At 41.9% G+C, this 27,976-nt stretch overlaps 1 protein-coding gene across 2 annotated transcripts; it reads left to right on the forward strand.

The window, feature by feature from the left end:
• The first annotated feature begins 54 nt into the window (after positions 1 to 54).
• Positions 55 to 27,970, forward strand: DUSP29 (dual specificity phosphatase 29). 2 transcript variants are annotated; one of them, XM_089510738.1, is made up of 4 exons: positions 55 to 267; positions 14,998 to 15,226; positions 21,993 to 22,213; positions 24,102 to 27,970. In XM_089510738.1, exons 2-4 carry the CDS (start codon positions 15,051 to 15,053, stop codon positions 24,356 to 24,358), a joined length of 654 nt encoding a protein of 217 aa, XP_089366864.1. In that variant the 5' UTR covers positions 55 to 267; positions 14,998 to 15,050; the 3' UTR covers positions 24,359 to 27,970. The 2 variants fall into 2 exon arrangements, with proteins under 2 accessions (XP_089366864.1, XP_089366865.1); XM_089510739.1 differs by lacking the exon at positions 55 to 267 and adding an exon at positions 6,690 to 6,789.
• Positions 27,971 to 27,976: the final 6 nt, after the last annotated feature.

Genomic DNA, 27,976 nt, shown 5'->3' on the forward strand with positions numbered 1-27,976 from the left:
CATACGTAAAGCTCTCTGACCTGAACCACAATCTGCCTCTACGGCCTAGTTGCTGAACTGCCAAGGCCACTGGTTTCAGGTCACATCAGGGAATAGTTTTAGTAGCAGATGTAAAGATTCTCCCCTTTGAATGGGTATCACACAAGGTCAGTGAGCAAATCCTGTGCTAAAAATAGATGCCAGTTTCAAAGTTGGTAAGATTTCCTTTGTCGTCCCTGTCACACTCTGAAGATCCACGCTACCTACAGCTCCTGGATAAGCTCCCAGGTAAGCCAAGCTAAGAGAATGCTGGACTGCCTTTCCCCTAATGCTAGCCCCTTTCCTTTTAATATGCTAGAACAGACAAACAGGGCAAAGGGCCGAGAATTTCCCTGTCCTGTCAAAGCAGCTGGTGGCTCCTGAAAACAATTTTTGGGCAGAGGAAAGATACCGATATTCATTCACTGGGGAACAAAATGACATCATTTAACATTCCAGAATATGATACTGTGAATTCCACTTTTATGCCATTGGTTCAGGCTTTTAATACCTTTTATTCGGCTTATTGCTGTTTTGATCCTTAAGCAGACTGAAATTTAAGAAACATTATATTTGGAGATCTTTTTGCTCTTCCCAGCTTCTCAGCTCTTCTAGTTCTTTCTTTTAGTACCCATACGCTTGCATCTAATTCTACTTCTATGAAAGCTGACTTGTGTCTGTCATTCAAGAAATTCTAAGGGTTTATACCTGGCAACCCAAGCAAAACAGATTTCATGTCAACCCCTTGTGCTGACATTCAATCAAAACAAAGTACAAACCCTTAGAAATGCTGGCCTGAAAAATATACCAGTGAGTGTAAGTGTAAGGGAAGAGTGCTTTAAAAGAGGCTACATTTGCTGTCATGGAAGACGGGTGAAAACTATAACTACAGAAGATCAAAACGTCACAGTCTGAAAAGAGGATGAACACCTAATGATTCACAATAGTACATTAGTATTTCTTGGGAAAGTTCTTGGGGCCACATTCTGAACAACTCCAATTAAATCAACCAAGAATTGGTCTAGGATGTTTCTTAGATAATATTTTTTTTCAGTCATAGATCTTCTTTTCATTTCCATCTTAGTATGGATATCTTGGTGTGCCAGTTAAGGGGTAGTCTTTTGTGTTCCATGATTTTAATTACTGAGCTTGTGCAGTTACTGCATCATTTGAACTGATGGAATAATAATAATAATAATAATAATAATAATAACAACAATAATAGGAACCCAAGTGTTTCCCTCTCGTCCTTGCTAATGTCAGATACAGAGTGGGACATAAGGCGCCTTTTGGTGGTTGCTAGGATTTACAAAAAAGCATGTGGTGAGTAACAACAGTAACATTTTAAGGTCTCTACAGCATGAGTGCCATTTTGGGAAGTGGGAGAGTGGCATTCGCATCTGCTCCTATCTCTTTGACTGTGTGTCCACAGATTTTAAAAACTAGGTATCATAGCTTTACCCCCTCCCCCCCCCCCAAAAAAAATAGTCAATGATAGGACCTACAATTAAGCCAAGTTAGGAGGCAGCCCCAAGGCAACAGATTTTGCATGCCATGAAAGGGCAGCAAACTATTAGCAATTTATTATCAAGAGCCAGTGTGGCATAGTGGCTTGAGCTTTAGACTATGACTCTAGAGACCAGGGTTTGCACCCCCACTTGGCCATGGAAACACACTGGGTGACCTTGGGCAAGTCACACACTCTCAGCCTCAGCGTCGCCATAAGTTGGAAATGTCTTGAATGACCTGAACAACAACAACTTTTTGTATTGACGTAGAGAGTCATTTGTGAGATTGTCTGCTTCCTATGTTAGAACAACTTGTCTGGCTTTTGGGATCTGCAATTGGCTGAGTGGGAGTTGCCACTTTCTGCTCCCCTCAGATGTCAAAAAGTCTTGGGTAGGCCTTGAACACTGCAGTTGATATTATTGAGTTGCAAGAGAGTAAACAAAAAAAGGTTTGCCTGATAGATTTCTCTTATCTGATTTTCATGCCCTGTGAATTAAAGACTTCCAGGTGATCAGTGGCCCTGCTGAGATCTTGCATGCTTAGGTTTGAGACTTCATTGATTGAGCCTATCTACCTGTAAAGTGGTCTCCTTCTTTTCTTACTGCCTTCTACTTTACCAAGCATTATTATCTTTTAGAATGAGTCATGCTGTCTCATGGTATGTCCAAAGTTCGACTGCCTCCATTTAGTCATTTTGGCTCTCCAGCAGCATTGCTATGGGACCATTGCTATGGTCTCAGTCTGATTCCAACTTAGCACACTGGACCCTAAAGTCCAAGTGTTTTTAAAGGGGGGCTGAATGAGCGTGGGCAAGAAGTGTTTAATTCGTTTTGTGACACCTGGGTGGAAGTGCCAGGAGGGTATAATCCAAAGGGTCTACAGTCTGGGAGAGGCACCAAGCTGATCAAGTAGACAAATATTGCACTTCTCCTTAGTCATTTGGATTAAATGACAAACTCATTTGCGACTCTCAGACTATCTGGGAGGACATTGTTTGTGACCTCATTTGGGTGTGTTGCTAAGTGCTAACGTGGTCCTACACCTTGGGGCTGATGGCTGACCTTAGACCAGAGTACATCGGGGGTCATATGGGTTATCATTTACGTCCAAAATGTCAGGAAAAGGGGGCACTTGTAACAGGGGTGCATGTTGCCTTGATCCTGGAAGTGTCCCACTCCAGTAGATATGGAATAGGCAGACTCGTTGAGTGTATATGAACTGTCAGAAAGATCCCCAAAGAGCAGCATCTATGAATCCCCCCCTGCCATATGCACACACCCAGAATTGGAGCAATCTGTAACAAGCAACTCTCCTCTCTCCTTTTCCCTCACTCAGACTAATGTTGCACTTCCCTTCAGTTGGAAGGGACTGGTGTTCTCCAATCCTGTTATATCTTTCTCCAAAGACTGGAGACCAGAATTCCCAGCTATTCAGGAGGACACCGTTGAGGAAATATAAGCACCATGCAGCATCATTAGCCACGAATCCATTTAACAAATAGGAAAATCACCAAATGCCCATATATTCCATGGAGATTGCTTTATTTGTGATTTTTGCATCTATGCAAATCCTGTCTTCAGTATTTCTTTCACATTTGTTTCTGAAAAGAACTCTGTGCATCTCTTGCTAATTTCCTGTTTCTGACAAATTAAATGTAAAAACTGCCATCCTCTTAAAAGCTTTTTATAGCATCTTTGACTGTGCTGTTTAACCATGCTGGCATCTTTTTGATTTTTTGTCATGACAGCATCTGACAGCATCTCCTACAGTAGTCTGAAATAAAATAAGCTTTGTGAAGGAAGCCGTCATTCCTGACTTTTGTTCAGTTGTCTTTTAACTAATCCTCTAGTTTTGAAAACCTCTGTCTTCTGAAACAAAATGGGATTCTGTTGACATTTCTGAATAATTTTCCATTCACATACGTCAGGATGGGGACACTCAAGATATTCTAGACTTTAATTCCCACAATCATTAACCAATGTTTGGAGCTTCTAGGAGTTGAAGTCCTGGATACCTGGAAGACCAAAGATGCCACAGGCTGAAATATCTGTTGAATCTAATACCACTTGGCAAAACTTTATACTATCCAGCAAATGCTACTGCTTGAAACTGAATCAAGGATTGTCTCCCTTGTTGTCAGTTCCATACATAATTGATCAAAAGCATAATAATATTCTGTGACTAGACATTTCGCGTCTTTAGCATAACTCAATTGCCACTGACCCAGTTAGTTTGCGGATAGCTGAAAACCAGCAAAAGATTTTTCTTTCTTGGCTCCTCTTTGGGGGGTTTTCCACAACCTCTCCAGATAACTGTCAGAATTTTTGTTAGTTTAGCAACATGTTGCTTCCGTTATAAAAATGGCCCTTTTAACCTGATATTTCTACCATAATGTTTCTACAGCCAAATTTGTTTATTTTACAGTTTCTCATTTGTCATGCTCTGTGTTCTTTGGCAAATATCGCAATGGTAGTTCCAATACAACCCACTTGCCCTTTTGGTAACATTTAAAACCTAGTACTAAGTATCTCCCGTCGTTCTTATAGGGTTCTGATAAGCTCAGCAAAGCTATATGTAAGTAAGTACCAGACACAATTTCACCCACCTTGGTTTTCAGTCTTCTGGCATTACCATAGAAACACATATTTTATATTAACCTTCTTGGAACGGTTATATGTTGTGTCATTTTTCTGGCAACACTACAGTCTTTTTTTTTTAATTGTCTGCCTTTAGGCCCCATATACTCATTTTCAACTTTTATCTTACCCTCTTTTTATTGCCTATATTCATATACTATCTTAAATGTTCTGAAGCAATTAGATACTAATGGTAGTTTAGAGGACTGTAGATAATTGCTCCTAGTGGATGAATCATCCTGAACTGGATGCTATAGAGCTTCAGTTAGGCTCTTCTCTATTTATTTAAGAGCTGCTCAATCATCATCATCATCATCATCATCATCATCATCATCATCATCATCTTAACTACCTTCAACATTTGTAGTTCTAAGGGCCTGCAGTTCCATTAGAGGATTTAATGGCAGAGGTGAGGAATGTTTGGTTCCCCAGATGATGTTGGACTGCAGTTCACATTATTACTAGCCAGTGGTTAGTGGGGGGAGATGATGGGAGCTGCAATTCAACTCATTGAGGGGGGGGGGCACATGTTTTCCTCATCTCTGGCCTATAATATTTCTTCTGAGGTTAACCAAACAACCAAACAACACTTTTTAAAAAAAATCCCATTCTTTTAAACGGAACTTTCTTATGAAGATGCTTATATCTATCTATCTATCTATCTATCTATCTATCTATCTATCTATATATATATTGATCTCTCACTTTTTCTTTTTCGTTTTTCTTTCTTATATTTTTTTTCCTCTCCTCTTTTTTTTTTTTGTTTTTGCTCTTTTCGTTCTTTTTTTTTTATTTGATGCAGTTTTTCAATGAATCTATTGTTGTATATATCTGTTTTTATAATAACTAATAAAAAAATTACAAATTAAAAAAAAAAATTAAAAAATCCCATTCTTTTACAATGTTCTTCACCAACCATGGAATTTTCTTGCTTAGGAAACCCCCAAATCCTGAAAAACAGCCTTGGCTTCAGATGATTCTAGAGGCTAGTCTACAAATTAAAAATACACTCGATCTTCCACTTTTGCGGCTTTAACTTTTGCAGCGTTGATTATTTACAGATTTGATTAATATGTTTTCCCTAGGAATCACTAGGCCCTCCAGAGAAATTCTGCTGGAAGTTGACCATAGAGTTGCAGTGGAGGACCTAAAGACTCCTAGAGAAAACACTTCTCTGGGCATTTGTAGGTCCTGCAACATGATTCTATGGTCAAATTCTGGCAGATGTTGACTACAGAGTTCTGCTGGAGGACCTAGAGATTCCTAGAGAGGTGTTCTCTCAGGTTAAAAAAATACTGTTTATTTATTTGCAGTTTTCCTACTTTCATGGGTATCTTATTCCCCTAACCCAGCAACTGTGGAGGGCCCACTGAACTTCTCCTTCCAGTTGAATCAAATGTGATCCAGCCACATGTAATTTGCAGTATTTCGGTCTTTTTGCACGCACACATCCAAACTCCTTCGACTCTGTGAAAAAAGGCTTTGCCGTTTTTACTGGAGTATCCTCTGAAATCTGCATAAATGCATATTATTGCCCATCTGGCTGTCCATCTGCTTCAGGTGCATTCAGAGGGTTGTACATTTTCAGAATGAATAGATGTGAATAGATGCAAATTTGTGCAAGAAAGTGAAGTAAACTAATCAATGCAAATGTGCAAAAATGCACACCCATTTGCATAGTGCTCATACATGTAGGTTAGCCTTAGGTGTCAAAACCGAAATGTAAGGTACTGCACTTAGGGAAGAAAAATGAAATGCACAGAAATAGGATGGGAGACACCTGGCTGAATGAAACTATGTGTGAAAGGGATCTAGGAGTCCAAGTAGACCACAAGCTGAACATGAGTCAACAGTGCAATACGTCAGCTAAAAAGGCCAATGCAATTTTAGGTTGCATCAATAGAAGTATAGTGTCTAGATCAAGGGAAGTAACAGTGCTACTCCATTCGGCTTTGGTCAGGCCTCACCTGGAATATTGTGTCCAGTTCTGGACACCACAATTTAAAAAAAGATGTTGAGAAACTGGAGCATGTTCAAAGGAGGGCGACTAAAATGGTGGAGGGCCTGCAAACCATGCCTTATGAGAAATGACTTAGAGAGCTGGGGATGTTTAGCCTGGAGAAGAAAAGCTTAAGAGGTGATATGATGGCCCTGTTTAAATACTTGAAGGGATGTCACATTGAGGAGGGAGCAAGCTTGTTTTCTGCTGCTCCAGAGACTAGAACACGGAACAATGGATGCAAGCTGCAGGAAAAGAGATTCCAATTTCCACCTCAACATTAGGAGGAACTTCTGGGCAGTAAGAGCTGTTTGACAGTGGAACACACTCCTTCCTCAGAGAGTGGTGGAGTCTCCCTCCTTGGAGGTCTTTAAACAGAGGCTGGATGGCCATCTGTCAGGGATGCTTGGACTGAGATTTCCTTTATGCCAGGGTTGAACTGGATGGCCATTGTGGTCTCTTCCATCTCTACGATTCTATGATTCCAAGATTCTAGCCCCTGCCTTTTCCTGGGAAACCCTGTCTAGTCCTTCTTTACTAGAAGGACAGCGGCAGGTCTATTCTTCAAAGGCGTTTACTAGACACATCTTACAGTTGAGGACCAGGAGGTATTAGGTCCACAAAAAGGTACGATTATTATTAGTTTTGCCACAGTGGCAGCCTTGCAGCACCTTGTTTTATTCTATTTAGTGCAAGCATGGAAGGGCCAGTTTAACTGCCTTACAATAAACATTCTATTAACAAACCACTGACCACTGCAATACACACAGCCAGATTTCTATGACCACTGGAATCTTCTGGCAAATCCATTTTTTAAAGCAGGGAGATTTTACTGACTCCGGGCCAGAAAGTTATTTCAGTTTTCAGCGGAGAGAGCAAGTAGAGCCTTACGCAAAGGCTAGGTCCAGTTGTTTGGAGGCTTATTTTCACATCCTGGCAATGAAACCACTCCTGGCATAGAGATTTCCTTCCTCACCACAAACCAACAAAACCCATTAAAATATCATCCAGGTTTCTTTTTAGTTACTTGGAAAAGCCTTTGTCAAGTTTAGCAAATGTAATTCCATGACTATTTCACAGCCTCAATGGCTTTTAAAATTTTCTTTAAAGGACCTAATATAGACAGAAGGAGCTCTAGCTGTACCTCCTCCGCTTCAACATGAGGAAAACATAATAAATTGCCTACTTATAGCATTTTACTAACCTTTCCTTTCACCCAAAGCCAGTGTATACGTTTTTTAAAATCCAGAATCCGTGTCTGGATTAGATCATCCATTTTTAAAATTGATTTATCATACTAAGTTACATTATTTTCTCTATAGGTCAGCATAAACCAAAAACACATATTCTGCCAGGCAACAGGGAAAGGCTGAAATGCCTATCGCCTATAATAATCTGGTTTAAGTCACCACTGCGGCAGATGACTAGTGACCACATGTAGATGACTGTGGGTCTTACTTTGAGAGTAACATTTAGACTGATCAGACACTTGGTGCATCACAGCCAATGTTTGCATTGACTACTAGTGTCTCCCTGCAACATTTCCATGTCCTTTGGCCAAGATAAAAAATGTTTGGCCCCAAAGTGGATAGACCTTGGTTCAAATTCTATTCATGCAGATAATTCTATTGAAGCATCAGTATGATTTACAGATGATGATCTGCATTTCTGTTCCACCCCACCTGTTTTCCTTAGATTTTGTCACTGGATTTCCTTAGAGAGGTTCTGTGAGTGGATTTCACACAGGCACTTAGTAATAAATAAGGTCCTCAGAGGTGCTGGCCTGTACAGTAAAAGTAATTTAATAAACTTGAGCATCAAGCACAGAAAGGCATCTGTATATTTTATGGATACTATTACATATTTGATGCTCAGAGAATTAACTGTTCAGTCACACAGGATGTAGGGAACTGTAATTTCATCTGTGTCTGATGGGTTTCTGGCACTCCATATTCCATGGCAACCATTCCCAAAACACCAGCCGGGGGATAGCAGAGCCAAGGTTTGTAGGGGTTTACCGCCATGACTTTTTAATTAGCAGGAATGATGACATCCCTGGTCATCCTTCTCAGAGTAGCCTGCTTCTTCTGAGCTGTACTGAAATCCTTACAGCAGCCTATAGGTAACTGTTGTTTAAAGACAGCCCTCTTGAAGTGCAAAGTGTTTCTTCTTGAATGGATAATTTAGAGCCATTTGCTTTGCAAACCGCCTGTTCTTGGTGGACATGGAGACAGACAAAACCAGTTTACAGGTCAGAATCAAAACACCTTTGAGATGTAGCTATGGGGAGTTTCATGATGAGCACTGCAGAATTTACCACTACACTGTGCAGCAGTTGCCACTGTGTAGCTCAGTACACTATACTTCTGCAACAACAAGGCACCCGCTATAAGTAAACTATAGTAATAGCATATACAGTCCTACCTCCATTCTCGCGGTTTTGGAAACCATGTCTCTCGCTTATGCATGAGGGATGAACAGAGGGGGAAATTAAGGGGTGCGTGCTGCACATGCCTATATTCAAGCCAATGGGGCTTGAATATATGTGAAACTCTGTTTTTGCAGGGGAGGGAGGGTTCGGAATGGATCCCAGGCGAAAACAGAGTGTTGACTGTACGCCTCTATACCACTTATCAGTGAACGCAACAATCTCTAAGTGGTTTACAGTCTGTAAGCTAATTGCCCCCAACAAGCTGGGTACTCATTTAACAAAAGGATGGAAGGCTGAGTCAACCTTGGAGCCCCTGGGATTGAACTCACAACCTTGTGGCTGCAGTACCAGCATTTAACAAGAGTGCCACTAGGGCTCCCTTATGATAAACTATGATCTTCAAGAAGTCCCATGACATGGCCCAACACTCTGAACGTACTCTAGTAAAGAATTTTAATTCCCAAGCATACCTTCTGAAAGTGCTATATAAACTCTTGATTTCCTTGTTCCTCTGAGTCTCCTGCTGCTTTTAATTTGGTACTCAGCTTTCAGTTTTGTTCTAAAGGCCCATTTCCAACTAATCTTTTAAGGCAGTTGTGAGGGTTTTCTGATTTTGCCTGAGCTGCTTGGGACCCCTTGAGACCACCTTTCTTCTCTCGCGCTGCCACCACTTCTTGATTTGAGTCCTCTCTCCTTAGCAATGCAACAAGACATTGCTGGAGATTCCACTTGCACTTTCTACCTATGATGTTGAATATACGCTTCCTTCCCTTTCCCCCAAATTCTGACTGAGCTAAGGCATGTGAAAAGGAGTGTGATATAGTTAGCGTACTTAAAAGGAAGGCTTTATTCTAAGTAAGGAAATTCTGTAGCAAAAGGGTATCTCTTTACATGAAGAATCATCTTGTTTCTCAGGCACAGACAGAAGTATAAGTTACAGAGTAGATCATTTCAACCACATCAAGAAAAGAATCAAAACACCCTAATGCAATTGGCTAGTACATTCTCTTAATGTTACTCACAGATCAGATGAAATTTGTAGCTCTTGATGTTCATAAAATAGCTGGGAGCCGGGATTCCGTTGTCCAGCTTCCAGTTCTCCATGATCTATTCTGTGATAGCCCAAGACAAAGAGCTTCCAGACATTTTATAATCTCTGCCCAGAATCATCTCAAAGGTTCACACCTCTGCCCAATTGTTCATCACAAATTGCCAGTTTGTGACACACTAACATGTGGGCTGGAAACAAACATGGGGCAATTACAAGGATTCTGGGAGCCCCCTCCAAAAAAACCCATATATTTTGCAATAAAATGTAGTATATTGAACTGAATGTTGTGGACTTAGGGCCTGAACAGACAGGCCAAAATAAAGCTGTTTTGGGTCACTTTGGAGGTATGCTGTTTAAAGGACATACACATCTTAAGAGGCCAGAAGCTACACCAAAGCTGCGCTCTAGTCCTTAGGACTGGAGTGGCTTTGGCATGGCTTCCGACCTCTTAGGATGCAGGCATCATTTAAACAGCATACCTCCAAAGTGGCCCAAAGCAGCTTTATTATGGCCTGTCTGTTTGGGCCCTTACACTTGAAATACCAGGATTCAAATTTCTACTCAGCCACAGTTCTCACTGTTTATATGCAACAAAGCTAGGGTTTCCATATCTCCTCAATAGCCAGGTTTAACCTGAAACCTAATCATGCTACATGATACCCATTTGGTCATTTGACCCAAACTCCAAACGTCCATTTTAATTAAAAAAATGTTTCTAGCCATTGTAGAAAATGAGATATGGGGCAACCCATGGAGGCATTCTTCTCTCTCTCTCTCTTTTTTTTCTTGTAACAAAAACGTCTGCCTGGGAACTTCAGGCATGAAGGAAGCAAGAGCAAGTTCTCCAAGCAGCAGAGCACAAGAAGCAAGTGAATGCAGGCTGACCAGTCATCCTCCTTTTCCAGGACATTCCCTACATTTCAACTTTCTGTCTGGGAGGAATTCCAAAATGTCCTCCACTTTGAGCATGCCTAAGAAGCATGAATTTACATTTATATTAGTGTGCCTAGCTCTTATTTGGTAATGACCTCCATTTTTCTTCATGGTCCTACATATTATGGTGCCTTGTCCTCCTTTGTGGTTAGGTCACCTTGAGTGAGTGACACTTGCAAGGTGAGGGAGTGAGTAGGAGAGATGGGGAAGTGAGCTACGCAAGCACTGGAGTTCAAGAAGCAAGTGAGGAATGCTCTGCAAGCGCATGAAGAAGTGAGGGAGACTGAATGAGCAGTGTGAATGGCAGAGTGTAAGAAGTGAGGGAGAGTTGCCTCGGTTGGCCTATATTTGTACATGTTTGAGGTGAGATGATGTAATAAAGAAGGTGAGAGGCAATGGAAATGGGAAAAAACATATAAATATAGACCATTACCTTAAATAGTAGTGCCAAACAATAATTGGGTAGAAGCACAGACATCCTACCACAGATGAGCTATCATATACATTTTGAGGAAAAATCAAATAGGTGAAAGACAGTTAGACTGTTTTCTATTTATAATAAAATATTTATTGTCCATCTCTGAAGGAAATCAGTTCATGCCGTTTCCCTTTCAATTACTGCTGTTTGTCCTTACTCTACATCTTGCCCTGTGAATTAGGTGGCCGACCATGGAAACCCACTAGGTGACCTGGGGCAAGTCATACACTCTCCGCCCCAGAAAGTCCTGTGACAGGTTTGCCTTAGAGTCACCATAAGTTGGAAATGACTTGAAGGCAAACAACGACAACAATGCTACTCGCAGGGGCTTCCTGGGATATTTTTATGGGTCTTAGGCTTTGCCTTTCATGAAAAACTGATAGCTAAATCAAACAAGACCTGATAACACTACGGCAAAATGTTAATAGCATAGTTGCTGTTCTTCTGTTCATACTACATTAGGAACGTACATGTCCAGTTGCTTTCTCCCTCCATGTTAATCATCACAACAATCCTGTAAAATAGGCTACTTTACTGTAGTTAGTTCCTCGTTCTTTGGGCCCGAACAGACAGTCCAAAATAAAGCTGCTTTGGGTCACTTTGGAGATATGCTGTTTAAATGATGCATGCATCCTAACAGACCAGAAGCCACACCAAAGTCACGCTTTGGTACAGCTTCTGGCCTCTTAAAATGCATGTGTCAATTTAAAAAGCATATCTCCAAAGTGAGCTGAAGTAGCTTTATGTTGGCCTGTCTGTTCGAGCCCTTTGTTAATCACCACAGCTATCCTATAAGGTAGGTTTATTCAGAGGTACTGAGAGGGGCCACATTCACATAGTTAATTCAATGACTAAGTAGAGGTTTGAACTGGGTTTCCCTGCTTCAAGTCCAGCATTACAAATGTTACTCTATACTTGTTCTCTCAGATAACTGTCAAAAGTAGTTCGGAGTTTGAAATATAGTGATTTAAAAAATGTAACAATTAATATGGCCACTTTGCATAATTAAAATAGTCCATAAAATAGCATCAGCTATTCAGAGTTCATGGAAGTAGAATGCGGCAAGCCTACACAAACCCAATGTTAGCCTGTTGCAGCAAAAACAACTGGATCCCGTGGTACTTTGAAGACTAACAAATATTATTGTGGCACACAAGCTGTCATGGACTGCAGCTAATTCCCGCAGGTGGATGAAGGATCACCTCAGTTGGCAGATAATTATGCAACACCTTGGATGGGTAGGGACTGAAATTAGTGGGATCAGATGCAACTGAAATTCAGAAAGCACAAATGCTGATAATTAATTACTCCAACAGTAGCCAGTGGTAGCTGGATGGTAGTTAAGTGCTGATTAATAACTTCAGTGTGTTAAGTCACCAGGGCCTTTCCTACTAGGCAGCTGGTGGTAGAGAGCCTGCTAGGATGGGGCTAGAAGCAGACCAGAAGAGCTAGAGGAGGCTTAGAGGTTTCCTAGGTGAACGTAGGCCAGATATTTTCTCTCAGTATATAGACAACCTCTTATTGCTGCTGTTGTTGGCAATATATGGAAGGCTTGTGCTTTATATAAGTGACCAAGAACATTTCAGGCAAGCAGAAAAAAGAATCTTTGGCGGGTTATAGACCGCCACTTTGCGGCGGTCTCCCGCCAGCGCCATTTGCTCCGTGAGGGAGCCGCAGCAGCCACACCGCATGGAGCAAAAAAGAAGCTCCATTTTGGAGCTTCTTTTTGCGGCGCCTCTATGACGTCGCGAGGCGCCTAGGGGCGGACTCGCGACATCATAGACACCGCACGACATCCGGACGCACAGCGTCCGATACGTAAAGATGGCAGCGCCCGTATGAACAGGGCGCCGCCATCTTGTACGTATTCTATACGTACTAGGGTTAGGGGGGTGCGGAAGCACCGCCCCTTCCTAACCCTAGTACGTATAGAATACATACTAAATGGTGGTGTGTAACCCGCCTTTGTTATAGGAATTCTCCAGGAACATACAGCTGGGATGGGAGGAGATAAAGGCCCAGTACAGACAGGCGAAAAGTGCTGTTCTTGGGTCAAAATTAGGGTTCGGGAGCGCGCAGTAACTGCATGCTCTCGAACCATAATATGGAACGGCAGCATCATCATGGTGGCTTCCTGTCCACTGCACACTGTCCAGACGTCTCTGGCAGGAAGTGGCATCATGGCGGCACCATCTCCTGTTTGCAGCACCACAAAAAAGAAGTCGCTCTAGACAGGTTCTTTTTGGTAGTGCATCGGTGCTGCAGCACTGACTCAGGGCAAAGACAGGCAGCGTGGAGCTGCCTGTCTGTTGTGCCCCAATGTCACCCTAACTATATCAAGAAAGAAACAGAGCAGACAAGACAAAAGAGGGAAACTTCAGGTGGCCCTGATTATCTGCCTTTAGCCATTGTCTGCTTTGGACACATAGTTCTTGGTGCATTCTGCTTGTGACAACTGCAAGGAGGGAAAGGAGTGGGGAAGAGGAATAAAGGATAGGTCATGTTTGCTGCTCTAAGGCCCATGCAACAAGATTGCTTTAAGGAACTAGAATGTTCCCTGAACAAAATAAAATATATATGCCCTTTAAAAAAAGAAAGGTTTGTACCTACTGATTAGCCAACCTGCTGTTGCTCCATTGTCACTTCTCTCTCTTAGGATGGGCATCTTTCTCTTTCAAATTGCTTTCATGTACCATAGTGTCACCAGGTAAAGAACATAACAGGGCACTTGTACTGTAAATAGTGGTGTAGAAGAGGAAATTTCAGTAGGTTTTGCTTTCCCAGAAGCTTGTCCTTGGAAATTCCTTCTTCCACATAAGCATTAAAGGTAGGGAAACCTGTCCTGCTTTCCACCTAGCAACCCGAATATGCCATAAATAAACATTATCTGCTGATAATGGCTAGATGCCACAGGAAAAAGATTGTCATCTAATTCTCTGCCTGCTAAGTCAGCATTGTATCTTTTAAAAAAAAACCTTTTATAAAATATGAATGATACTAGAGATGCATCAAATATGTAGTTGAACTAACATTCATATTCAAATGAGAGATTTCCCCCAGAAATTTCTCCACCCGTCTTTTCTAGCAGCTGCTTATATGAAGTATTTTGGTCAAGAGTACAAACATTACTAGTACAGTGGGACCTTGTTATCTGCTGGAGTTTGGATAACAAAATCTGTGGCTGCTCAAGTCCCATTAACTATAATGGCAGAGCAAAATTGTGTCCCTCATATAAAATGGAAAATCAAAGTTAGCTATTTGGAATTTATACTTTTAAAAAATATTTTCAAGCTGTGGATGCTTGAATCCATGGATAAAAAAATCTGTTGATAAGGGGAGGGGGGGGGCAACTGTACCTTATTTGCTCTTTATGAGAAGTAAGACTATGGCCTGTTACAGACTGCCAAAATAAAGCTGCTTCGGGTCTCTTTGGAGGTATGTTGTTTAAATGATGCATGCACCCTAAGAATCTGGAAGCTGCACCAAAGCTGCACTCCAGTGCTTAGGAATGGAGTGTGGCTTTGGTGCGACCTCCGGACTCTTAGGACCCAGGCATCATTTAAATAGCAGACCTCCAAAGAGACCCGAAGCAGCTTTATTATGGCAGTCTGTAACAGGCCCCTATGATCTCAGCCTGAACAGTATGACGCTGGAATGTTTAACCTATGTAATGATGTCCCTGACAGAAAACAAGGCCAATGGAAGGAAGGAAATACTTCCTTGCCTTGCCCTCATTGAAAAAAGGCAAGCCTTTTTATCTGCTAGCCCTTCCCAAATCTGTCAGAGAGATGCTTTTCACTGTAGTAAAAAATAACCATGTACATTGCTTGCCATAAATAAGAAGCCTTTACTAAGGTACTGCAGTGACTGAAAAAAATTGAGAAAGATTGTTTGTTTGGGATGCTTCTAACTACCCTCACCTCTTGCTTGTCACTGTTGCAGGGCTTTGGTTCTGTCCATTCCCCCACCCATCGAACACAGACTCTTGAGACCAGATGTCTTCGACTGCCCTGAAATCTGGGAAGATAAGTGCTTATGCAGCAGTCAAAGTAGACCCAGATGGGGATTACTGTACCCCTGGAGCATTTGACCTGGAGAGGCTCTTCTGGAAAGGCAGCCCAAAGTATACACATGTCAATGAAGTTTGGCCTAACCTCTACATAGGAGATGAGTAAGTTCTGTAAACACACAGCACAGGACAAATGGCCTCACATAGCCTTGGAGATCATTATGCTTGTAATAACTACATCACGAGGAAAGTGTCTTCCTGACATCTTAACCTTTGGGCTATTCTATGTAAACACAATGAAGTAGAGCGCTAGATGAACCAGTAGGACAATAGATGAGCAACCGGTAAAGAAAGGAGAATTCTGTGGCTGGATTTTTAGATGGAAATGTCCATGACACAATTTCTTCCTTTGCTGTAGTTCTATTCCTACTTTAACTCAAATAAGGGCCCATATAGACAGGCCAAAATAAAGCTGCTTCAGATCACTTTGGAGGTATGCTGTTTAAATGATGCATGTGTCCTAAGAGGCAAGAAGCCACGTCAAAACCACACTCTAGTGCTAAAGACTGGACCACAGCTTTGGCACAGCTTCTGGCCTCTTAGGATGCATGCATCATTTAAACAGCATATCTCCAAAGTGACCCAAAGCAGCTTTATTTTGGCCTGTCTGTATGGGCCCTAAGTTAGTGTTGTCTTGAAATCGCTAAGAACATTGACTTGAACTGCTGTTTTTGAAATGGGAGAGACTTTCCAAAATAAATAAGAATGTGGGAAGAAGAAGATTGTCAGAAACCTTGTAAAGGAACTGACAAGCAACTAGGCATGTAATGTAAGAGCATGAGGGAAGAAATACGCAGTGTAACATGGGCATCACTTCCCTGCTGTAATTGTTAGTCCTCTACTTAGAGACTCAGCAATATATGCAGGGCTATGAGTGCTCTGTCAAAGCAGTGATAAAGCACAAATCATGCTAATAGGTGCCAAAATCAAAACCTCAGGCTTCAGGTTTCTAGCCCCTATGACGATTAAGCTATGCTTGAAATCCTGATAAAGTGTCAAACAGCAGAGAAATTACTGCCCAGTATCTCTCCCGCTCCATTAACAGAAGTGCAACACATTATACAAAAATAAACATGGATCTGTTGTTATTGTTTTATGCAAACCTTAGAATTTACCTTTTATGGGTGCAGAATTTTAAGGGAAGTGCTCAGCCAGCCTCTTCAGAGAGCCTTGACACTTTTTTTTTCTTGGAACAGGTGTTCCCAGTGAAGCACTGAATCCAAGTAGGGAATGTGATACCTACACACAAGCAGGCTAAGTTCAGCTGAGCTCAATTCACCATGGTGGTGTTTAGTTAAATCAAGAAAGGGAAAAGAAAGACGCTTACTTTGCTCTTCAACAGCTAGCAGAGAGGTGCCTTGTGCAAATACCTTGGGCTGATTGCTTCATTCACTTATCTGTCTGTCTATCTGCAGAACTTTTATTTTATTTATTAAAATATTTATATCGAGGGTCACAGGGTTTTCTGGGGCTGAAAGTGTGTGACTCGCCCAATGGGTTTCCATGGCCTGCCACCTATTTTACAGGGCCAGTAACAGTACAGTACAGTACAGTACAGTAGGGACAAACAGCAGTAGTTGAAAGGGAAAAGGCATGGTCTGATTTCTTTCAGAGCTGCAGAATAAATATTTTATTATAAATAGAAAACAGTCTGCTGGACAGTCAAGGAATTGCTGTGCTTCTCTGGGTCTTCAAGCAGGGAGACCAATCTCAGGGCCAGCAGCACTGGATGAGGAGAGACCCTGATTTTTGTACGTGAAGTGGCTTTAAAACCTAGGCACCCATCTCCACCTATTCCTAGCTGGTGCCAGGACTTCCTGGCTTAGCAAAGGAGTGTTTGTGTATGTGTTCCCCTTGTGTAATGTTGATGTACTGAAAGGCCAGGAATGAGGGAATGATTCTGGCCGGAGAGCCAGTGAGTGCATGCACTTGGACCCATTGTACCACTTGGACCAATGCACCATCTGCCTAGTTGCTTGTCAGCTCCTTCATAAAGCTTCTGGCAATCGTTTCCCCCCAGTCTTATGTATGTAAAACACCAGCACTGTGACTTATGGGTCATCTTGTTGTACAAACCCTGACAGCAGTGCACGAGGGGGAATGTGGAAAGGAAATGCCTCAAGAGTTAGCTGTGAGCCTTCTACAAGTCTGGAAATATTCCCCACATCATAGAATCATAGAGTTGGAAAAGACTCCCAAGGGCCATTCAGTCAAACCCACCACCATGCAGAAAGACACAGTCAAAGCACCCCCGACAGATGGTCATCAAGCCTCTGTTTAAAGACCTACAAAGAAGGAGACTCCACCACCCTCCAAGGCAATGTATTCCACTCTCAAACAGCTCTTACTGTAGGAAGTTCTTCCTAACGTTGAGGTGGAATTTCTTTTCTTGTAGCTTGAATCCATTGCTCTGTGTCCTAGTCCCTGAAGCAGCAGAAAACAAGCTTGCTCCATCCTCAATATGACATCCCATCAAATATTTAAATATTGTCATACATGCTGAGCTAAGTGGGGTGCAGGTCCTACCAGGACTGGCAGCAAGTGCCATAGTTACTGGATTACTATTGTCACTTGATAGTCCAGCTTGGGTTCATTTTCTTAGTAAATTATCGCATGCAGAAAAACCGGCAGGAGAGACGCAGGATCTAAAAAGACAAATATGAGTCTTATCGCATTTACCTGTACCTGGGCTTGAGGGCATTGTAGAGAAAACAGTGAGGGAAATCTGGGTTGTAGACAGGCTCCCTGGGTGAATACGGGCTGCCTACAGCCCGGGCATGGATAAATGCAATTTTATCTTTTAGGCGGGTTACACACCGCCATTTAGTACGTATTCTATACGTACTAGGGTTAGGAAGGGGCAGTGCTTCCGCACCCCCCTAACCCTAGTACGTGTAGAATACGTACAAGATGGCGGCGCCCTGTTCATACAGGCGCCACCATCTTTACGTATCAGACGCTGTGCGTCTGGATGTCACGTGGCGTCTATGACGTCGCGAGTCCGCCCCAGGCGCCTCGCAATGTCATAGAGGCGCCGCAAAAAGAAGCTCCAAAATGGAGCTTCTTTTTTGCTCCGCGCGGGAGCCGCACGGTGTGGCTACTGCGGCTCCCTCACGGAGCAAATGGCGGCGGTCTATAACCCGCCTTTGATTCTGCATCTCTCATGTTGGTTTTTCTGTGTGCAATAATCTCCTTGATTGGCTGGTTTTCATACAAGTTCTGGGCCTAATTGTCCAGACTGCCCTCATACCATTTCACTATCATCTGACTCACAAACAGTTCTGAGCTGCTGCTAACTCTTAATTAATCAGTGAAATAGGAGTTGCCTGATCCATCTCTGTAACATAACATAGTCCTGCTCTTGGTCTTATGTCGTGACCCTAAAATCTCAGGCAATGAGATACTGCGCAGCTGCCAAACCCTACTGCCTTTTGATTCACTTGGGCCCAGAGTACTTGGAGGACCGCCTCTCTCCATACAATCCGCCCCGCACACTCAGGTCTGCAGGGAAGCACCTACTAAGAGTTCCAGAAGCAAGATATTCCATCACTAATCAGAGGGCCTTCTCCATCTCGGCCCCTAGGCTCTGGAACTTGCTTCCCGGCGAGCTTTGCTCGGCCACTTCACTGGACCAATTTAAAAAGGGGTTAAAAACACACCTGTTCCAGCAGGCATACCCCTAATGCCCCTGAAGTACTTCCCTCTCCCCTCTCAGTAGCACTGTAGTGCTAGCTGGTGCTATTTGTATTGTGTATCTGTGATTTTATTTTGAGTTTTTACTGTGTATAATGTTGTTGTTGCATTTTAACATGTTGTTACCTGCCTTGATCACTGGAAAGGCGGGCTACAAATAAAATTTTATTATTATTATTATTATTATTATTATTATTCACAGAATTGCCTAAGGCATCATAACAAGTGAGCTTAACAAACTATTTAAAAATAACAACACAGGCAAACAGCAATCAAAAGTGATCAAATTCAAACCAAATTAATAATAATAATAATAATAATAATAATAATAATAAATATTTATATCCCGCCTCTCCTTGTGGATTGAGGTGGGTAACAACAGAATAAAATACAATCATAAAATCAACAATCCTCCAATCTCCCTAATCCTCTACCCCTCCCCCTCTACAAATAAACAATAGTGACAGCGGATAAAATAATATGGAAGCAAATTAATAATACGTTTTATTAATTAAATTTGGGCAGGTGAGACAGTTCTACTTTGAAGGGAGGTCAGTCTGGGAAGGCCTGCTAGAAGAGATCCATTTTTATCACCTTTTTAAAGGCATCAAGAGATGTAGTAAGACGGATCTTCTCTGGCAGGCCAATCCAAGTTTTTGGAGCGGCAATTGAAAAGGTCTTCTGGGAAGATGCAGCCAACTTGGTCTTCTTTGGCTGCAATAGATTCTTCCCAGAGGACCTGAGTGTGTGGGAAGGGTTATATGGGAGGAGGCGTTCCTGCAAACCAAGGCGGTGATCTAAGACAATTGAGGACCAAGCTTCCAACAATGCTGCCTGAGCCAAACATCTAAAAATCACCAGGTAAGAAGCAAGGGGACACCTTGCTCTTGCAACTAAAAGTTAATGAAAAGTTCCCTCAAAATGTAGGGCCAAACTACAGGCTAGACACAAATGTATGTAACAAAACCCAATATTAAAGTACAAAGGAAAGGAAAGCAAGCAAGCAAGCTTCTTTAGGCTGTGTTCTTGAGCAGGGCAGTGAAGAGAGGGTGATACAGAAGATCCATTCCCTCTAGGGAAGGAAGGCTGCTTCTGCCAGAGAGGAGTCTGAGCTGAAGTGGGGAGGGGAGCAGCATGCCAAGCCTCTGCCCAAAAGCACAGCCTCCCCAAATTGCTTTAGGTTAAAAAGAAACAGACCAAAACTATGTACGTTTGTGGGGATGGTAGGGTTTGTAACATTAATTTGTCCTGTGATGTTTTCTAAATGGATTTTGTTAAAGACACTGCCTAGAAGGGCTGAAAGCTTCATGAGCACTGTCAGACAGAGAATAGACAAAATTCCAGGTTCAGCAAGATGCTATCCGAGCCAAAAATCTTTTACTGGAGAGTTGCCAAAAAACAAAACAAAACAAAACAAAAACCATAAAGTCTGGAATTGGAAACGTGTATGGAAAAGTAGAAATTTTAAAATAACAATGAATGATTCCTACTTTTTCAAATGATGTAATCATAAGGAGTCTCACCACAATTCTATAGAAAGCACTTTAAAAAACAATAGTGTTATCATTTTTAGTTTCTACATTTTCAGTTCATTCACTTTTGCAGACGCACTGGATAAATCAAAACAGACAGCATTTGTTGCCATGAAAAAGGCCACAACTTTACTGGTCGGAGCTGAAGAGGTTGGGCTAAGTATGGTCTGGATCCAAGCACTGGTTGACTTGCCTGCCAGCTGATGAAAACCAACTCATCCAGTGTGTCTTCTGGGTATCATTGGGCCTGAACAGACAAGCCACAATAAAGCTGCTTCGGGTCACTTTGGAGGTATCCTGTTTAAAATGATGCATGTGTCCTAAAAGTCCAGAAGCCATGCCAAAGCCAAGCTCCAGTTCTAAAGACTGGAGTGCAGCTTTGGTGCAGCTTCTGTCCTCTTAAGATATGTGTGTCATTTAAACAGCATACCTCCAAATTGACCTGAAGCAGCTTTATTTTGGCGTGTGTGTACGGGCACTCTGGAAGGACAGGCATGGGAATCTGTATGGGCAGAAGTTAATGCATTGGTTCCTTTATGAACTGGGAGTGGAGCAGAGCACCTGGCCCCAAACTGGGCATGGTTCCATTTCCCCTGCCCTCAAAGTTCAAGAAGGGGACACCCAAATGGATCTGTGAGTTGCACAAACTAGATCTAGGCCCCAAGCTAGAACCACCAAAATGTTCTACCACCAATCCCCCGTGAAGGAGATTATATAGCAAAAAATCAAAATAACTAAAACTGCCAAAGAAAAGGGGGGATTGAGGACAAAGCTCTGTTTTGGGCCCCATGCTAGAACCACACAGTTCAGAGGGCAAATCTGGAATCTCTTATCTTCTCCATCGGTTTGGCCAAATTCTGTCACTTTTCTACTCCCAAACTGTTAATGACAGTTCAGTATTAGAAGAGATTATGGTGAGGCTCCATACACCATAATTGAATTATTTTCCTATGTGCTCCTGTGTTCAGAAATGGTGGCACAACTCAGGATAGGCCTTGCCATAGTTGCCTACTTGGTTCCAGAATAAGAGCAAATTCTTTTGATCACCTCAGTGGTAAAAGAAGAATGACAGCCACCAATTCTTTCTACAGTCAGTGGCAGCCCCAGCTCTTTGCATTCCATGAAGCTTTGGTGGAGGACTATTCCTTGTTCATGCCAACTATCATTATAGTTGAATTTTCTGTATTTCCTCTGGAATTGCTTGCAACTCCAACAGCCCTAGCCAGATTACTTAAGTTTTTTCAAAATAAATAAGTAAATAAATATTATTCACAAGAAATATGAATCGTCTGCATCAAAGAAAGGTCAAGATGATGACCTGTTTGCAAAACATGTTCTTAAAGGGACGCATCTGAGGCATTTCTGCCACCATAAGGGAACCGCATTTTGATTCATTTTCAGCTGCCCAGTCCAACATAGAGTTAAGTACATGTAGCACTCTTGAAAATCAACTTAAGCCCACTTGGACTGAAGTGAGGCAGCTTTAAAGTTCTGCCTGTGGCCCTAGACCTATAAAAGGCTCCTTCACAACTCCTTGCTGCTTGTTGCAGTTGTTAAATGATAGGCCAGCCATCTGTTCTTGGATTAAAGTGATACCTTAGTGCCATGCACCTGTCAAACTACTTTTTCTGCTTTGAAAACAGGAAAACTGCACTTGACCGTTACAGCCTTGAGAAAGCTGGCTTCACCCACATCCTCAATGCAGCCCACGGCCGGTGGAATGTGGACACGGGGCCAGAATACTACAGCGACATGGACATCGAGTACCACGGCGTGGAAGCAGATGATCTCCCTACCTTCAATCTTAGCCAGTTCTTTTACTCTGCTGCAGCGTTCATTGATAAAGCACTCCAGAATGAGACAAGTAAGGAAAATAGGTCCCAGCTCAGATTATTTGCAAAGGAGTAGCCTGCATAGGCCTGTCAAGAGAATTTTCTATAACCTGAGAAAATTGCCATCATTCTTTGAGTTCTGGCTGTAGTTAATGAACAAGTCAGTCCAACAAAGGGCTTTTAAAAAGTGTGTTGAACCTGTGGGGGGGATGGAGGATATTTATTTTTCTGGTAAGACAGACTGAAGGTATGCACATGTGAACAATTACTTAAAACCCGCTCAAACCCACTACCGTACAATACCTTTACTGCTGGGTTTGCATTGAGGGTCGCTTTCACATTATACTCAGTTGTAATATCACCTACAAAACAGGTATTTCCACTACTATAAGCTTCAGATGAACTCTGAGGAAGATAGAACTCAAAGACGGTAAAGTCTGCAAGTCCTTGCTTACAACGTTATAGGAGAATCAGGTCCACAAAGCCACTAAAGTAATCTTTGAGCTGGTCTTCAGAGAAGACTTGGTGAGGAGGAAAGAAGCTGCAAAGTGGGGGTCTTGATGAAGCACCAGAACTCTTCATTGTCTTTCTCATCACAAATGTTAACAATCCTGTACATGCCTGATCCTCAGGGATAGTCCTTAGCTAACAGGAACACCATGGCAGCTAATACAAAACATATTACCTGGGAATGAGACGTATGAGTGTTCAGTTATCCTAACTCCTTTTCCTATTGCCTTCTCATCCCCTTGCCATTTATATCATGTACTGTATCATTGCAGAAGATAGCCATGGTTATAAGTGGCTTTGAAAGTGAATTCTGGCTGGAAAATAATGGGTGATCATTATTCTACATAGATTTCCCAATAATGGTAATCCAAAAGTGGTCATTATTGACTATAACTTAAAACAGAGTACAACTTTTTTGTTAACATTGGGAGAAAAATAATGGTTAAACGCAAGATCTGTATGTAAGTTCTCTCACACAAATCATTGTAAGAATGTACTACCAGTATATATGGATGGGTCTTCATTTCTCTCATTGAAGAATGTGCATCTTAATCATATGAATGTTTACTGGGAAGAAAACAGTTTTTCATATTGATCTGTGAATAGGAATGCACTTGAAAAGATCTAAGGGTTTGCGACTGTGAAACAGATACACATTAGAAAGGACTTAGGTGGGAACTAAGGCACGTTACAGACCGCTGGATTGCAGCAGTCTCCCGCCGCCACCGCTTGTAGCGTCCGGGAGCCACAGCGGCCAAAGAAATTGCGCTCCTTCCTGGGCCCCGGAAAGGACGTCGCGAGGCGCTAGTCGCACACTCGCGGCGTCACTTCCGGGGCACCACGTGCGGATGCAGAGCGTCCGCTACGTCAATATGGCGGCGCCCGTATGAACAGGGCGCCGCCATTTGTTACGGACTCTGTCCGTAATAGGAGTAGGGGCGTCTAGAAGAGACGCCCCTTTTTCAAACTGGGAAGTCCTCAGGACGTCCCTAATGGCAGTCTGTAACCCGCCTAAGAAAATCACAGTACAGTTGGCCCTCCATTTTCACGGGGGAAACATTCTGGACTCCCCCCCTTGAAAACGGAAGCTCATGTATATTCAAGCCCTCCGTGTATTTTCAAGGGCGCAGATCCGAGATCCACGAGTTAGGAATGGTGACTGTAACCCACTAATGATAATACTAATATCTAACATTATTCAAAATAAGTTTAGAAAATTCAATATATTTTGATTTGCCTATGAACAGATACCTGTCCTATCCTGTATTTTAACTCTGAGGAGGAGAGCATAAGCCGAGTACTGAGCAGTAATTTTCCAGCCTCACTTTATTTATTTTACTAGAAAAAGACATGAAGGGCTATATGGAGTTCAGAATGTGAATGGTGTCTCTCTTTTATTCCCTTCCACAGGCAAGATTTTGGTACACTGTGCCATGGGTCGCAGCCGCTCAGCTGCCTTGGTCCTCGCCTATCTGATGATTTACAAGAACATGACAGTGGTTGATGCCATAGATCAAGTGCTCAGACACAGGTGTATTCTTCCAAACCGTGGCTTCTTGAAACAGCTAAGAGAACTGGATATAAAACTGGCCCTGGAAAGGAGCAACATCACCAACGGGATCAACTCCTCTGCAAAACAGGGGAACAGCACTGAAACGGAGATCTAGCTTTCCCTATATGTGCCAAAAAAAACACAAGTTTCTAAGAAAGGATGTGAAAGTTTTAAACAATGAGGTCAAGAGAGTCATTTGTTACCAGGGCAGGGCAGGGGCAGGGAAAGGGTATGGAATCAATCATATTTGAGGTGCCTTAAGGATATTTTTACCATGAAAATGCAGAGGCAGAGAAAAATGAAGGACAGCAAGACACCCTTAATAGGAAATTTGAAACACATGAGGGAGATGGCTCTTAAAATGTTGCTCTCCAGAGCTGTTTTATAGTGGAGCAGTTGGTAATGAATTCTTGTGATTGGCTGGGCACTCTAACACCCCAAAAGTCCACATCCTGAGCATAAAAACAAAAGGACTGGGATCTACAGACTTCACCGCTGGAAACTGAATAGCCACTTACCTTATTGCTGTCAATTTGGAAGCAATGCAATTGCTTTGCTTACAGCTAATGCTGCACGTCTATGCATTTTCTCCTATCTCCAAGCCAATACATGTTGGTGAGGCTGAGTGCCTCTTCTGGATGAATTTAACTAGGTCATCTGTCAGCTCGATTTCTTTCTAATTTCACCCTCAGTAGTAGTATATGGGGCTATTTTGTATTTGCACAAATTAAAATAAACAGGTGCAAATGGGCAGTGATCGCTTTCTTTCCCTCTTGGGAAATACAACAACTTTAAAAAGCTTATTATCATATTCATACCCATGACAAACTTGCTACCATAACAGTTATAGGTTATTAAGAAGTATTCTCTGTTGAAATTTAAGGAATACAATTGGCTGTAGCTGAGTTGGCCGCCATTAGCTATTATAGCACTCATTTAAAAAAAAAGATTATTAATAGGAATGAAACATTAGGAAAAGATGTCTATATGCTGTCCTAGTCAACTACCTGTCACACAGGTCACCAAAACCATTAGCGCATTAGTCAGTGAGCAAACCCACCATCACCAAGAGTTCAAATTGAAATGTTACTTGTATGAGCCTTCAGTCTTAACTCATTCACTATCCAACAGGGACAGTGAAGTGTGCAGCCTTTCATTTAAAAAAGTACTTCAAATACAATGAAGATGTCCCCCTTGCACTCTACCTCCAGAACACCAGTTCAGAGTCCAGTACAAAATCAATACAGCCACCATGTTTTCCTACCAAGTACCAGTTGGGAAAGATGCACAATCATGGAAGCCAAGGTATAATAAGCATGTATGTCAAAGCCACATGAGTAAGCATGAGTGTGAGTGGCAAGGACTCTATAAGCCAGTTTGTAAACTGTGTAACAGCAACGAAACCTTTAATCTTTCATAGTCTTAACACAATGTACATTCCCACACGAGATGCTTTCGTATGGGATACCATTTATATGTTCATGCATTTCCAGCCACTCTCCTAGGCCCCTATCTTTCAGCTAAAAGAGCCATCTGGATCTCATCTAACCAGATGCATCATCCAGTGAGGCATTCCACATACAGAATGTTGGCAGCTTCCGCCAAAATAAATTCAGACTATCAGCATATCCCCAGATAGTCTGATACATTCTCAGTGCTTCTTATAAATCTGGGCTCAGTATCCTCTGAAGGTTTTAGGATGTCTAGAAGAAAGCTCAATCTTTTGCTTATTTTCACTCTTCATAAAGAGCTCCCCAAATCACACCAAGGCCCATCTCACTATACAAAATTTCTCCTTAAAAAATTCCTTTCCTCCCCAAGGACCAAAATTCAAATGACCCATCATTTTTCTGTACATTAGGGGGGGAAATCCAATTCATATACATCATCTATACTGACTCGATCTATGCTAGTAACTATAATATATTGCTACTGGTTGAGTAGCACCTCTGCTACCTACTTCAAAAGTAACTGCTACTGGTTTATGTCCAGATTTTAAAGAGTTGTAGCTGCTTCAAGAGCTCAGGGATCTTATAAAAATTTGAGTTGCCTAATGAGGAAGGATGAGATGTCTAACCCAGATGGTCATTGAGGAGTCTGCTTATATGCAATGACTGTGTCACACTTTTAAAATAGAATTATGGTGCAAGATTCTTCTAGTGGTTATGAAGTGTGTTCCGATTCCTTCCGATGTGGGTATTCTGCCTGTAGAACTGGCATCTAAGGCCTTCAATTAATTGATGTTTCTCTCCCCTACAGTTGTTTATATCACTATGCATTAGATTGAACTGAAAAGTGCTAAACTGTATTGAGCTGCTTTTTAACTGGCAGTAGAATGAGCGACCATGTTGTAGTAAGTTCTGTGAGGAGACAGGTGCAGCTAGAGGCATTTTGCTGCTCCAGGTAGAGTAACAAATGCCACTCTCTCCCCAGTCAAGGTCCATAATAACCAAGACCAACCAGGTTTGGCATCTAAGACACAAAATTCAGCACGCATCTCTCCCAGGAGTAAAAATCCAGCAAGCTGTTATCATAGAATCACAGAGTTGGAAGAGACCGCAAGGGCCATCCAGTCCAACCCCCTGCCATGCAGGAAATCCAAATCAAAGCATCCCAAGCAGATGGCCATCCAGCCTCTGCTTAATGGAGTAGACCCGTTAAAATCAAAAGGAAATCAAAAGCATGGAATTTATTAAATAACAATAAACCCATAACAATTTGATATCAAAAATCTTCTGTTTGAGCTGGTCACCTCACTCTGCCTAATGTTAGGGCCAGACCTATGTGGAGTAGGTTCTGCTCTCCTGCAAAGGCAGGGAAAGTAAGGGACCCTAAACAGATAAGCCGTTGCGATATCTTAAACCCTCTATATATGTGCAGCATTTCCATTTATGTGCCTCCATATTCTGAGCTGAGTTTCATTCCTGGGTATTATAGGTACAAAAACAAACATATTAGGTTTAGAATCAATATGGGTAGGCAATAAACATTCTGTAATAAAAAGAAGGAATGTTATAGCACCAGGAAGAAGACACACTCATGGATAAGATGTGGCATGGAGAAGTAGTGTGTAAAAAGCAAGAGTGAAGTACATCTCGGGATTTTAATCTCCCTACTGAAATATTTCTTCCACAGACCAGTATTCAAGTATGATATGGTACAGATGTTAAATCACTACAAACAGCTTTGCCAAATAAACATCATTCCTCTAAGCATCAACATCAGTTACACATGTTTCTTCTCCATGCCTTTTGTCTATTAACAGGACTCAAATTCTCCCCTCATAATCTCTGAGTTTAATCTCCCCCCCAACATTTTCATTGGAAGAAAGCCACTCAGTTTGAACCTCTGGTGGCCAATACGACTTGTCATAAAAGCCTGCTGTAAAAATCTTCAGGGGGAAAAAAATCATTCAGCAAAAATTTTAAGAACCATTAGTATGTGTCCTGCATTGTGATTTTTCTTTTTACTAGCACACTAAATATATTTTAAACCTACACCTTAAATCGTGAATTGTGAATACAAATTAAAATATAGTATCAGTGTGTATCATATTCAAATACTCATCTAGGACTTGTGAATGGCTGCAGTGTCATGTGAAATTTGAACTTTAGCAAATCCAGGATTACCTTTGCAACATGAATTCAACACAGAGGAATAATACCTGGACATATCTCATGAGCCATAGACAACGCAACTCATCTTAGTCACTGATTCCCTTATTCAACATCAC

The sequence above is a fragment of the Sceloporus occidentalis genome, unplaced genomic scaffold (genome assembly GCF_023333645.1).
Source record: "Sceloporus occidentalis isolate IW3139 unplaced genomic scaffold, rSceOcc1.0.p SCAF_2, whole genome shotgun sequence".
NCBI classification, from domain to species: domain Eukaryota; kingdom Metazoa; phylum Chordata; class Lepidosauria; order Squamata; family Phrynosomatidae; genus Sceloporus; species Sceloporus occidentalis.